The sequence below is a fragment of the Neoarius graeffei genome, chromosome 22 (genome assembly GCF_027579695.1).
Source record: "Neoarius graeffei isolate fNeoGra1 chromosome 22, fNeoGra1.pri, whole genome shotgun sequence".
Lineage (NCBI taxonomy): Eukaryota > Metazoa > Chordata > Actinopteri > Siluriformes > Ariidae > Neoarius > Neoarius graeffei.
The window spans coordinates 1,935,230-1,950,185 of NC_083590.1; the positions used below are offsets into that span (position 1 = coordinate 1,935,230).

The window sequence follows — 14,956 nt, forward strand, 5'->3', positions numbered from 1 at the left end:
TGGGGCGCACCCTGGAGCAGCAATGGCAGCGCTTCCACGCGCTGTGCCTGGAGGAGGTTGGCCGGCCGTTCGCATTTGGCCAGCAACTCCGGGACGCCTGCAGGCGGTGGCTGAGGGCCGACAACCGTGATGCCGAGGGAATCATTGACCTGGTGGCGTTGGTACAATTCATTGCCCGACTTCCGGAAGAAACAGCGGAGTGGGTCCAGTGCCATTGCCTGGCGTTGCTGGATCAGGCCATCGAGCTAGCGAAGGACCATATGGCGGCTGTTCCAACGGCAGGACAGCATGTCTCCTCTTCTCCCCTCTCTTCTCTCTCTCTCCCCTTCTGTTTCTTGTCCTCACCCCATTCCCCCACCGCGGAGGCGGGGGCCGGCTCCACCCCAGCCGGCCCGCCGCACCCGCAGTGCCCTACTGTTTCCTACTTCCGTGTCTGTGTCTTCCCCTCCTCAGGTGAGTGAGCTCCGGAACAATGGTGCAGAGAGAGACTCTGGGCCGGTTTGCTGGCATTGCGGGGAGCCGGGGCACCTCCAGCATCAGTGCTTGGCGATGGAGGTGGGTGTGGTGGTCCAGATCCCCGACGTGCCGGGGACCGCCCTCAATCGGGCCGGAGCATATCGCATACCGGTGAGTATCCAAGGGGATACGTATCAGGCTTTGGTGGACTCCAGCTGTAATCATACCTCAATCCACCAAAGCCTGGTGCAAGACGAGGCATTGGGAAGAGCACAGTTGGTGAAGGTGTTGTGTGTGCACGGGGATGTTCACAAGTGTCGGTCCACATTCTGTTTTGAGGGGAGAAATTTAGAGTAAAGGCGGCAGTTAATCCCCGCCTTACCCACTCAATAATTTTGGGGACTGATTGGCTGGGATTTAGGGAATTAATGGCACATTTAGTGAACAGTGGGGCCTGACATAATTTAGCGGGGGGAGGTCCCACTGTGGCATTGGCGGGAGCAGCTGTCACAGAGTCATCTACGTCATCACTGCATCAGAGTGAGGAGCAGCAGTGAGGAGCAGCAGGCTCCTCCTCCCTCTCTCGGGGAATCCCTCACAGATTTCGCATTAGAGCAGTCGCGAGACGAAACTCTGCGGCATGCGTTTGACCAAGTGAGAGTAATTGATGGTCAAACGCTCCAGCCAAACGCTACCCCATCCTTCCCCTGTTTCTCCATTATTAAGGATAGATTATACCGAGTGACACAGGACACTCAGACTAAGGAACTGATAACACAGCTTTTGATCCCAAAGAGCCGCCGGGAATTTCTCTTCCAGGCGGCTCACTTTAGTCCCATGGCTGGACACTTAGGGCAAGATAAGACACTAGCCCGAATAATGGCCTGGTTCTATTGGCCAGGGATTCACGGCGATGTCCGTAGGTGGTGTACGACGTGCCACGAATGCCAGTTAGTAAATCCCGCGGCCATTCCAAAAGTGCCTTTGCGCCCTCTGCCATTAATCGAGACCCCGTTCGAAAGAATTGGGATGGATCTTGTTGGGCCATTAGATCGGTCAACATGAGGATATCGCTTTATTTTAGGTCTGGTGGACTATGCAACACGATATCCGGAAGCAGTGCCTCTTCACAATATCTCAGCACGTAATATTGCAGAAGCACTCTTCTGCGTCATCTCCCGAGTTGGAATCCCCAAAGAGATTCTGACTGATCAAGGTACTACGTTTATGTCACGCACACTGCACGAACTGTATGGGTTACTGGGAATTAAGCCTATCTGCACCAGTGTTTATCACCCACAAATGGATGGCTTCGTTGAACGGTTCAATCGCACCCTCAAGAACATAATTCGAAAATTTGTAAGTGAGGATGCACGCAACTGGGATAAATAGCTCGAGCCCCTGTTATTCACAGTGCAAGAGGTCCCACAAGCCTCCACAGGGTTCTCCCCGTTCGAATTATTATACGGGCGTAAGCCGCGTGGCATTCTAGATGTGCTGCATGAAAATTGGGAGGAGGGACCTTCAACAAGCAAAAATGAAATTCGATACGTTATCGACCTGCGCGCCAAACTCCACACACTCACACACCTAACCCAGAAGAATTTGCGGCAGGCCCAAGAACATCAAGTCCGTCTGTACGACAGGGGCACGCGCCTTAGGGAATTCACGCTGGGAGATAAAGTACTCATGTTGTTGCTCATGTCAAGCTCCAAATTGATCGCCAGGTGGCAAGGACCCTTTGAGGTCACACGGCGAGTCGGGGACGTCAACTATGAGGTGAGGCAAACAGACAGCAGTGGGGCGTTACAGATTTACCACCTCAATCTGTTAAAACTTTGGAACGAGAAGGTCCCTGTGGCATTGGTGTCAGTGGTTCCAGAGAAGGTGGAGCTGGGGCCGGAGGTTCAAAAGGGAAAATTGACATCGCCCACCGCTCTGGTCCCCTGTGGAGTCCACCTCTCCCCGACCCAACTCACGGAGGTCGCCCAGTTGCAGACAGGATTTTCTGATGTCTTCTCGCCCCTGCCCGGCCACATCCACCTCATAGAACACCACATTGAGATGCCCCCGGGGGTAGTAGTGCGCAGCCGCCCTTACAGACTGCCCGAACACAAGAAAAAGGTGGTTCGGGAAGAACTTGAGGCCATGCTTGAAATGGGCATCGTTGAGGAGTCCCACAGTGACTGGAGCAGCCCGGTAGTCTTGGTTCCCAAGGCCGACGGGTCAGTCCGGTTCTGTGTGGACTATAGAAAAGTTAATGCGGTGTCTAAATTTGATGCATACCCAATGCCTCGTATTGACGAGTTGCTCAATCGACTAGGCACAGCTCGTTTTTATTCGACACTGGATTTGACATAGGGGTATTGGCAGATCCCCTTGACTCCGCTATCCCGAGAGAAAACGGCCTTTTCCACACCATTTGGCTTACACCACTTCGTCACACTTCCTTTTGGGCTGTTTGGGGCGCCCGCTACGTTCCAGTGGCTTATGGATAGGGTCCTCCGCTCCCACGCCACCTATGCGGCCACAAACCTAGACGACATCATTATTTATAGTAATGACTGGCCGCGGCAGCTAGAACACCTAAGGGCCGTCCTTAGGTTGCTGAGGCGAGCAGGTCTCACAGCCAACCCGAAGAAGTGTGCGATTGGGCGGGTGGAAGTACGGTATCTGGGCTCCCACTTGGGCAATGGGCAGGTGCGTCCCCAAATCAATAAGACAGCGGTGATTGCGGCCTGCCCGAGGCCCAAGACCAAAAAAGGGGTGAGACAGTTCCTGGGGCTGGCTGGCTACTATTGTAGGTTTATACCTAGTTATTCGGACGTCACCAGCCTACTGACTGATCTCACTAAAAAGGAGGCACCAGATCCGGTTCAGTGGACGGAGCAATGCCAGCGGGCTTTCTCTAAGGTAAAGGCTGCACTGTGTGGGGGGCCACTGTTACACTCCCCTGACTTTCCTCTCCCCTTTGTTTTGCAGACAGACGCGTCGGACAGAGAGCTGGGGGCTGTTCTGTCCCAGGAGGTGGAGGGGGAGGACCGTCCAGTGCTGTACATCAGCCGGAAGCTGTCGGTGCGTGAGGGCAGGTACAGCACCATAGAAAAGGAATGCCTCGCCATCAAGTGGGCGGTCCTCGCCCTCCACTACTACCTGCTGGGGCGCCCTTTCACCCTCTGTTTGGACCACGTGCCCCTGCAGTGGCTCCACCGCATGAAGGATGCCAACACGCGGATCACCCATTGGTATCTGGCACTCCAGCCATTTAAGTTCGAGGTGATCCACAGGCCGGGGGCACAGATGGTCGTGGCGGATTTCCTCTCCCGTCAAAAGGGGGGGAGTCAGCTGCAGGCCGGCCGGCTCCCTGGCCTGAGTCGGGCAGTGGGGGTATGTGGCAGCGGGGGCATGGTCAAACGTCGGTCTGTAAATGGAGGGCGGAGTCAGGGAAGGTAAGTGGCAGAATCACTGCACCTGACGGGAATTAACCTGTGTTTGTGTGTCTTCCCCAGTGACCGCGCCCTATAAGAGGAGAGGGAGTGCAGAGGAAGGGAGCTCTCTCGACCAGAACACATGTGTGTTGTGTGTGACTGTTGCCCCTTTTCCACCAAAGCAGTTCCAGGGCTGGTTCGGGGCCAGTGCTTAGTTTGGAACCGGGTTTTCTGTTTCCACTGACAAAGAACTGGCTCTGGGGCCAGAAAAAACGGTTCCAGGCTAGCACCAACTCTCTGCTGGGCCAGAGGAAAGAACCGCTTACGTCAGCGGGGGGGCGGAGATGTTAAGACCAACAACAATAACAAGACCGCGAAAGATCACCATTTTTAAGCGACGAGAAGCAGCAGCTGTACAAACACGAAGTCATCCATTATTATTATTGTTGTTTTTGTTGCTGCTGCTTCTTCTGTGTTGTTTTTGCTTCGATATTCGCGCCAAGGTTTATGCAAACGTAGCGACGTAACTGACGTATACAACGACGTAACTGACTTATACAGTGACGTAATGACGTGGCTTCCCTTAGCACCGTGAGCTATGGAAAAGCAAACTGGTTCTCAGCTGGCTCGCAAGTTGAACGAGTTGTGAACCAGCACCAGCACTGGCCCCGAACCAGCCCTGGAACTGATTTGGTGGAAAAGGGGTATGTGTGAGGTTAAAGCTGAAAAGCTAAAATAAAAGGGCATTGGCCAACTCAGTTCTGGCCTGCCATGCTTCTGTGCTCCACCCACCTTAACTATTTCTACAAGGGGGCAGCCAGTGATTATGTGCTTGGCAGTCCATTCAGGTTCACCACACTCGCATGCCGCACTGTCCGATAGGTCCCACTTCTTCAAAGATGACTTGAAGCGGCCAACCCCAGTGCGTAGACAGTTCAGCAAGGTCCACAGTTGGCGTGGCAGGTCTTCTCCTTTTACACTGCCTCCTGGGTCCCTGATGTATCATTGGATGCGGGAGAGCCCAGCCATCTCTCATGTCTGTTTCCAGGATGCTGCCAGCCAGGTGTCTCTGGACAAGTCAAGTCAAGTCAAGTTTATTTGTATAGCGCTTTTAACAATAAACATTGTCGCAAAGCAGCTTTACAGAATTTGAACGACTTAAAACATGAGCTAGTCCTCAGGATAGACTGTAGCATCTCTTGAGACTTGAGCCTGCCTGGTGGAGCCGGTGTTATTGTGGCTTTGTGCAGGATGTGCCAGTCGTACTTCTGGGCTTTTTTTGCCAGGGTGAGGGTAGCTGCATCCCGTAGGAGACTGGCCGGGGTGATTCCAGCAAGAACTGGCAGGTGGGACACAGGGGTGGGTTTCAGACAACCGGTTACTATCCAGAGGGCGCTGTTGATGGCAGTATCTACCTTGTTCATGTGTGGACTTCTGCTCCAGGCAGGGGCACAGTATTCAGCTACGGGTAGGACAAGGGCTTGTGTGGATATGCGAAGGGTCTGGGGGGAAGCTCCCCAAGTCGAACCCGCCAGACGGCATTCTCAGCTAATAAATTACTACCATTTCCTTGTAAAATACTTGCAAAATCTGTATGAAATTTCCCTCCAGATGTGTGTGTGCTTGGCTTTCTCAGCTCACCTCTGCAGTACGCTGCCTGGCTCTGTAACATTACATACGTTACAGCATGCTCACGTGATCCGGCTCAGCCAATCAGAGCTTAAGAATCGATCGACAAATATGGCGTTACTTCTGGTCATGCTGTCATGAATCAAAGACCATTTCATGGAGGAATAACTGGATTTGCAGCAAATTATGGGCAGGGGAGATGATATAAATCACTTGAACATTGAAAGCAAGTTTTTTTTTCTGAGATCAATTAGCCGGTGCAGGTCGTCTGTGTAGGCAAAGAAAACCACCGGTCACTGGCACTTGTGCACATCTCTGGGTATGATCAGAAGTGACAGTGAAGTTATCTATGAAGGTGCCCACAATTCAAGGTTCCTCATGACTTAAGTACAAACATCTAGACACACCAAAGAATCGGATTTTCAGTCGTTTCAGGAATAACTCGTCAACAACTGATCCATACCATGCACACGTAGAGCTGCAGAAAATGAAAGTTTATTAATATTTGATGGTAATTCTGGCTTCTCGTCCCTAAACAATCATAATAAACCCTTGCTATATCAAAAAGAGTATGTTATTTTGATTATTGTGACCATTCCATGTTGAAATGAGAGTTGTGCGAAAGGACTTTAGATTTGCATGAAAGGACTTTTCATTCCCCTCAGTCTTGTTCGACGTCCGCTTGAATGAAGAGCATACAGTGTCGAAAATACAAATCCCCAATTCCATCTGAACGCACTAACTGAGCTGTGCAGCGCCCTGTGTGTTCGATAGTGACGTCTCAGAGTTCTTCTACACCCTGAAAGAAGCCCTGAAGGCTTTACACACACATGAAGGAGATGTTGTGTACACACTACATCAGTGTGATGGCTAAACAAAACACTGTACTGATTCATCTGTTTAACAGGCTGCAGCTCAAACCCATCACACATCTGCTGTTGGACAGAAAAGTTCTTATCACATGTTGTTCCAACAAGGAATTGTTATAGGAACCAGTCCAGACTTTCTGGAGTTTTAAAGAAAAACAGGACCTGAGTTAAACACACATGAAAAGAGTGCACTAGTATCAGGGCAGTCGTGGTTCAGTGGTTAAATTCTCTGGGTTACTGATCTGAAGGATGGGGGTTCAAGCCCCAGCACCACCAAACTGCCCCTGTTGGGCTCCTAAGGAAGGCCCTTAAACCTCTCTGCTCTGAATGCTGTATCAGAGCCGAACCTAACATGTGAGAAATAAAGACTACTTCTTCTTCCGTATGAAAATCAGTTGTGTGATTTACATGTTTGGCTTCATACGTGCTTACGCAAAAGAGCCAAGCAGAAAAGCGAGTGTGAAGTCACACACCAACACAGGAGATGAGTTTATTGAAGGAGGAGATGAATTTATACTGGGAAGAGATTAGTTTGTCCCAGAAGGAGATGAGTTTATCCTGGGAGGAGATGAGTTTATACTGGGAGGAGATGAGTTTGTCCCAGGAGGAGATAAGTTTATAGCGGGAGGAGATGAATTTATACCAGGAGGAGATGAGTTTATAGCGGGAGGAGATGAATTTATACCAGGAGGAGATGAGTTTATAGCGGGAGGAGATGAGTTTATAGCGGGAGGAGATGAGTTTGTCCCGGGATAGATGAATAGAGATGATCTAAAGCCCGGATGAATGACCTTTTTTTCTGTCTCGCGCTGTTAAAATAGTGCGTCACCCAAATCCACATCATGATCCGCACCGTGGCGCGCGCGCCTTCACTTCATTTCCAACACAACATCATATTAATACTGAACACACAGCTGGGGGGGGGGGATACGGGTTCGGGTCGCGGTCTCTCTCTCTCACACACACACACACACACACACTCTCTCTCACACACACTCTCTCTCTCTCACACACACACACACTCTCACACTCTCTCTCTCACACACACACACACTCTCTCTCTCTCTCTCTCTCACACACACACACTCTCTCTCTCTCTCTCTCACACACACACACACACACACACACACACTCTCTCTCTCTCTCTCTCTCACACACACACACACACTCTCTCTCTCTCTCTCTCTCACACACTCTCTCTCTCTCTCTCTCTCTCTCTCTCACACACACACACTCTCTCTCTCTATCTCTCTCTCTGTCTCTCTCTCTCACACACACACACACACACACACTCTCTCTCTCTGTCTCTCAGTGCGGTGTAGTAAAGACGCTCTTTAAGGTGCTGCGGTCTCTTACCTGGCAGTTTGAGCGCGCGCGACAGAGCCGTGGCCATCGCCAGTGATAATGACAATAATAACGGTAATAACGGTCCTGCGCGCGCTGCACGACCTCACGCGCCCGTCCGTGTGCTCAGTGCGTGGGCTCAGTGATACAGCAGAGGGGCGGGGCTTCATAGCACCAATGCACTCTGGGAACTGTAGTGTTTAGGGCCCGTGTCCTGTTCTGAGGCTAAACTGCAACAAAACCATTAATTAAAGCGTTACAACAAACCAGGAACAAAGGAATTAAAGCAACACTCAGCAAAACAAGCAACCGCCCCGCCCCCCATCATCCCTGCTTTACCCGGGATTCATGATGTTCAGGGAAATGCTGCTTTTATAAACCATCTCGCAAAGCAAATAAACCATTTCAGCAGCCAGACCCGAACCCACGGACACGCGCGTGACCCCACATAGTCAGCAGGGTCACGGCACCACGGACACGGTACAGACCCCACTCTGACAATAACCCCGCCCCCATATGCAAATCCACAGATAGTTGAAAAGAGAGGGTGTGGCCCAGGTGCTGAACTCCCTAAAGTGATTTATTCCTTTTATACCACAGCAATTTGTCAACAATTACATAAAAAAACAACTAAAGAACAACATAATCATACTTTTAAAAATCTGTTTATACATTTATTATTGTGGAATGTTGGTAAAACAAGTTAGTTCCTGTTATCACTTTATATTACAGCTATAAATAAACAGCTGTTCTTGTTCACTCCTATTTAAAGTTACAGCTTCACCTCTGATTGCTACAAAGCGCTCACACTGGAGACTCCTTCCAGAAATTTAAATAGAAAATTAATCAGCACCCTCTGACCAATCACGATCCAGAATTCACCAGCGCTGTCCTGTGTTGATTTTTTTTCTTTGTATAGAAGGAAGTCACAGTTCTGATGTGAGCTCTATATTTGACCAGGAGATAACGCTGAACCCGTTTCACAGGAATTTCGCTGTTCTGTGTACAGTCCGCCCTGAAAACCCTGACATGAGAATGCAGTTCATGCGTAAGCACTCTACCCCTTATAACACACCATAACTGGCGTTATGAGCATGTTATTACTGATGTAATCACCTTCTGAGAATACTCATCAATAAGGAGGATACGGTTCAGCTTCAGCATCTACAGTTCTGTCTCTAAAAAAGTGTTTCTTTAGGGTTCTTTACTTTCTGAGTGGGTTCTACCTGGAACATTCTGTCAGGTTCTCCAGAGGGACAAACTTTATAAACTTTCATATACAGTTCTATGCAAAAGTCTGAGGCACATGTAAAGAAATGCTGTAGACCAAAAATGGCTTCAAAAATAATGAAATGAAATATTTCAAGATTTTAAAAAAATACTATAAACAGTAATCAGTGAGTCATAATAAATGAAAGTCAGTATTTGGTGTGAGACGACCCTTTGCTTTAAAAAAAAAAATATCTGTCTCAGGTCCAGTGAGGTCAGTTTTATGTGGAAATGATCTGTAGGTTTTCCTGAGCATCTTACAGAACCAGCCACAGTTCTTCTGGACTCTTTGACTGTCACACTCACTTCTTCATTTTACACCAAAACCCAGCAGCCTTCATTATGGTTTCTTTTTTCATCTGAAACGTGCTCTCTTATGGAATATACTGCTCAGATACAAACTTCTTTTTTTCTGTAACATTTAATTTTGTGCTGGAAAACAAACTTTGGACTCTAAAATGTTTTTGTACTGACTCATAATGGAGAAATCATAATATAGAAATCTATAACAAAGTTTGGATGAAAAAAATAGGGGGCTGAAGACTTTTGCACAGTACTGTATATAACATATAATACTTATACTCTATGGAGAAGTCCCTCTGATCTCCACCACCTTGGCACAAAGAAGAGTCCGCGGTTCTCTGGCCACTGCTTCAGAGCGAAAAAGCAAGTAATCCCCGACACCATTCTCAAACCAAGGAGCCAGACTGCTCACCGATCTGGACACCTTAGTTAGAGATACTGGAGTACTGCTTGGCAAAATGGGGAGAGCGATTTTTTATTTAGCTTTTGCCATAGGAAGATCTATATATGTACATACATCATGGGAAACCACAACAGCTTGCACCAATTACAGTGGCCCCATTGTACCAAATCTGCATGTCTTTAAACTGTGGGGGAAACCCACGCAGAGAACATGCAAACTCCATACAGAAAGGCCCCAGTCAGCCATGAGGTTCAAACCCAGAACCTTCTTGCTGTGAGGCGACAGTGCTAACCACTACACCACCGTGCCACCACGGTGATGGACAAGTCAAGTTTCAAGTTTATTTCTATAGCGCTTTTAACAATAAACATTGTCACAAAGCAGCTTTACAGAATTTGAATGACTTTAAACATGAGCTAATTTTATCCCTAATCTATCCCCAGTGATGAAGCCTGTGGCAACGGTGGCAAGGAAAAACTCCCTCAGATGACATGAGGAAGAAACCTCGAGAGGAACCAGACTCAAAAGGGAACCCATCCTCATTTGGATGATAAGAGACAAAGTGACTATAACATTTTTAACATGAAGTCTGTTTTGCTGATGTTATAAACTCTTCATTGATGGAAACTTAAACTGTTCATGACAACTGCAGTCCTAAAGTTAGCAAGTTAAAGCCATAAAAAACAAGACCCAGTGGTTAAAGATTACATTTAGCAGACACTCTTATCCAGAGCGATGTACACCAGACCCAGATCAGCCTGGGGAGCAGTTGGGGGTTCAGTGCCTTGCTCAAGGGCACTTCAGCCATTCCTTCTGGTCCAGGGAATTGAACTGGTGACCGTTTGGTCCCAAAGCTGCTTCTCTTTAGACCATGGCTTTCATCGGCTTCCAATGGTAGTCGACCGATGATGATGATGACTTAAGCCAGTATCTCACTGGGCTGCGACAGCTTGGGACAAATTGCGAAAGTCATTCGCGAGAGAGTTTCAAAAGTGTCTTGAAACATTCGTGGGGCTTCTCAATTTCCTTGGATGAGTCGCAAAGTGTCGCTCCTTCATCGCTGAAATTTTGAACATGTTCAAAAAATTTGTGCAACAAAATTTCTCTCAAAATAGCCACAAATGCGTCGCTGGTGTTGCAAAGCCGTCGCGAACCCTTCTCAAGTCAGTTTCCGTGAGGCTTCCTTTACTTCCCTGCCTGCCGAGGGAAAGCTGGGCTGCGACAGCCTGCGACTAGCTGGAGACACGACAATTGCGGTAAAATACGTGAATATCAATTCAGTGTGATTCCAAGTGAAAATTGTTGCTAATTCGCATATTTTATTGCAATTGTTGTGTCTCCAACTAGTTGCAGGCTGTCGCAGCCCAGTCAGATACTACCCTTATAACACTACTCTATCTGTCTGCTTGTTTATCTTGATGCAGTCCTGTACTCACATCAGTGTGTTTTTATGCCTCCACCACCGTAAGGTGCAGGAGGCATTATGTTTTCGGGTTGTCCGTCTGTCCGTGCGTCCATCCGTCCGTCCCGAAACCTTGTGAACGCGATATCTCAAAGGCTGATGAAAGGAATTTCACCAAACTTTCACCATTTGTGCATTTGGGGACAAAGATAAACTGATTAGGTTTTGAGGTCAAAAGATCTAAGGTCAAGGTCACTGTGAGGTCAAATGTCTGTCCGAAAACCTTGTGAACACAATATCTCCAAGAAAAATGAAAGGAATTTCACCAAACTTTCACCATTTGTGCGCTTTGGGACAAACATGAACTGATTAGATTTTGAGGTTAAAAGGTCACAGGTCAAGATTACTGTGAGGTCAAATGTCCATCCCCAAATCACAACTTAATAAGGTGTGTAGTCTACCAGGCGGAGTTCTATCGAGTTTATTCTGTAATTGTGTACTTTTTGTCTCTAAACCTGTTTCTGTGCTTCTATTCTCACTCCATCTTTCATCCTTACGCACTCGATTACTATTTAAGGTTATATTTCTCTTGTGCCACTCTGTGGTTGTACAGCATGTGGATAAAGATCCTCTATAAAGACTTGATTATAATGATCATTAGCGGCAAATAAATACACTACCGTTCAAAAGTTTGGGGTCACTTTGAAATGTGCTTATTTTTGAAAGAAAAGCACTGTTCTTTTCAATGAAGATCACTTTAAACTAATCAGAAATCCACTCTATACATTGCTAATGTGGTAAATGACTATTCTAGCTGCAAATGTCTGGTTTTTGGTGCAATATCTCCATAGGTGTATAGAGGCCCATTTCCAGCAACTCTCACTCCAGTGTTCTAATGGTACAATGTGTTTGCTCATTGCCTCAGAAGGCTAATGGATGATTAGAAAACCCTTGTACAATCATGTTAGCACAGCTGAAAACAGTTGAGCTCTTTAGAGAAGCTATAAAACTGACCTTCCTTTGAGCAGATTGAGTTTCTGGAGCATCACATTTGTGGGGTCGATTAAATGCTCAAAATGGCCAGAAAAATGTCTTGACTATATTTTCTATTCATTTTACAACTTATGGTGGGAAATAAAAGTGTGACTTTTCATGGAAAACACAAAATTGTCTGGGTGACCCCAAACTTTTGAACGGTAGGCGGAACCCTGAGCTTTGAGGAGTCTGTAGATCAGGTGTCTGTGCTGATTTTGGATCACTCGGTAGGGGGTGTCGGGGCAGATCCCGGTTCCGCGAGGCATCTCGGGAAGTAGCCGAGTCACCTCGGAGCGGACAGACCTGTACCCCTGCAAAAATTCCTCTCGTGAACGCGCACGAGGACGCGGGCGTCACCCCGCATCGTTATTTTCCTTACTCATCAGTTTAAGGCATGACTTACTTCCGGGTTCGGAACGCGTGTCACCGTGAACACCACACTACACGCTGAGGGTGAAACCTCTCTCTCTCTCTCTCTCTCTCTCTCTCTCACACACACACACACACACACACTTATAACACAACACACCCGGAACTGGAGTCAAACTACACACACACAGAGGCTCAAAAACACTTTTATCTGTGTAATATTAACGCTCAGGTGCATTGTGGGATTAAACGTGACGTCAAAGTAGTACCGCGTTCTGATTGGCTCACAGCTTCGCTCCGATTTAATTCACATTATAAACAGTTTCACCATGGAAACAAACATTAGTCTGGTCGGATAACTTCTAATTCACACCTGGGTTATTAATCCGGTGTCCAGGGTGGAAGAAAATAAAGAAATATAATTTAGTGTCGGAAATAAGGTTTACAACTGGCAGCAGATATACACACATACACAGTGCAGAGCGTAAATGAGTCCACCCTCTTTGAAAAGTACCATTTTAAACAATATCTCAATGAACACAAACAATTTCAATATAAGGGGAAAGTAAGGTTAATAATATAACTTAGGTTACACGTTTTACTCAAATTAGGGTGGTGCAAAAATAAGTACACCCCACAACAACTACTACTACATCTAGTACTTTGTATGGCCTCCATGATTTTTAATGACAGCACCAAGTCTTCTAGGCATGGAAGGAACAAGTTGGCGACATTTTATAACATCAATCTTTTTCCATTCTTCAACAATGACCTCTTTTAGTGACTGGATGCTGGATGGAGAGTGACGCTCAACTTGTCTCTTCAGAATTCCCCATAGGTGTTCGATTGGGTTCAGATCAAGAGACATACGGTACTTGGCCACCGAATCACTTTCACTCTGTTCTTCTTCAGAAATCCAACAGTGGCCTTAGATGTGTGTTTAGTCATGTTGGAAAAGTGCACGACGACCAAGGGCACAGAGTGATGATAGCATCTTCTCTTTCAGTATAGAGCAATACATCTGTGAACTCATGATGCCATCAATGAAATGCAGCTCCCCGACACCAGCAGCACTCATGCAGCCCCACATAAGGACACTGCCACCACCATGTTTCACTGTAGGCACCAGGCATTTTTCTTTGTATTCCTCACCTTTGCGACGCCATACAGTTTTGAAGCCATCAGTTCCAAAAACATCTATCTTGGTCTAATCACTCCAGAGTATAGAGTCCCAGTAGTCTTCATCTTTGTCAGCATGGGCCCTGGCAAACTCTAGGTGGGCTTTTTTGTGCCTGGGCTTTGGAAGAGGCTTCTTTCGTGGACGGCATCCATGCATGCCATTCCTCTGCAGTGTACGCCATATTGTGTCATTGTGTCACCCCAGTTTGGCTTTCTACTTCTTTAGATAACTGCAGTGAACTTGCATGCCGATTTTCTTCAACCCTTCTCATCAGAAGACGCTCCTGTCGAGGTGTTAACTTCTGTGGACGACCTGGACGTCTCTGTGAGATGGTTGCAGTTCTATATTTCTTAAATTTTTGTACCACTTTTGCTACAGTATTCTGACTGAAACCTTTGCTGATCTTCTTGTAGCCTTCACCTTTGTGGTGTAAAGAAATTATTTTCTTTGGGGAATTCTGAAGAGACAAGTTGAGCATCGCTCTCCATCCAGCATCCAGTCACTAAAAGAGGTCATTGTTGAAGAATGGAAAAAGATTGATGTTGCAAAATGCCGCCAACTTGTTCATTCCATGCCTAGAAGACTTGGTGCTGTCATTAAAAATCATGGAGGCCATACAAAGTACTAGATGTAATAGTTTTTGTTGTGGGATGTACTCATTTTTGCACCACCCTAATTTGAGTAAAACTGAAAAATGTGTAATCTAAGTTATATTATTAACCTTACTTTCATGTTATACAACCCCGATTCCAAAAAAGTTGGGACAAAGTACAAATTGTAAATAAAAACAGAATGCAATGATGTGGAAGTTTCAAAATTCCATATTTTATTCAGAATAGAACATAGATGATATATCAAATGTTTAAACTGAGAAAATGTATCATTTAAAGAGAAAAATTAGGTGATTTTAAATTTCATGACAACACCACATCTCAAAAAAGTTGGGACAAGGCCATGTTTCCCACTGTGAGACATCCCCTTTTCTCTTTACAACAGTCTGTAAACGTCTGGGGACTGAGGAGACAAGTTGCTCAAGTTTAGGGATAGGAATGTTAACCCATTCTTGTCTAATGTAGGATTCTAGTTGCTCAACTGTCTTAGGTCTTTTTTGTCGTATCTTCCGTTTTATGATGCGCCAAATGTTTTCTATGGGTGAAAGATCTGGACTGCAGGCTGGCCAGTTCAGTACCCGGACCCTTCTTCTACACAGCCATGATGCTGTAATTGATGCAGTATGTGGTTTGGCATTGTCATGTTGGAAAATGCAAG

General features: G+C 46.8%; 1 protein-coding gene and 1 non-coding gene across 4 annotated transcripts in view; both read right to left on the reverse strand.

Moving 5' to 3' along the window:
• The window catches only part of fam234b (family with sequence similarity 234 member B), a 35,950-nt gene extending 28,096 nt beyond the window's left edge, over positions 1-7,854 (reverse strand). For all 3 annotated transcript variants that reach the window (XR_009651120.1, XM_060904170.1, XM_060904169.1), the window contains exon 1: positions 7,739-7,854. Coding sequence is in view for 2 of the 3 variants with exons in the window: in XM_060904170.1 (XP_060760153.1) it covers positions 7,739-7,775 (37 nt within the window). In the remaining variant the exon portion in view is untranslated. The remainder of the gene's footprint in view (positions 1-7,738) is intronic.
• A 4,523-nt stretch (positions 7,855-12,377) lies between these two features.
• On the reverse strand, positions 12,378-12,534 carry LOC132871061 (U12 minor spliceosomal RNA). Its single transcript, XR_009651251.1, has one exon. It is a non-coding gene; the product is annotated as a U12 minor spliceosomal RNA (small nuclear RNA).
• Between the last annotated feature and the right edge of the window lie 2,422 nt (positions 12,535-14,956).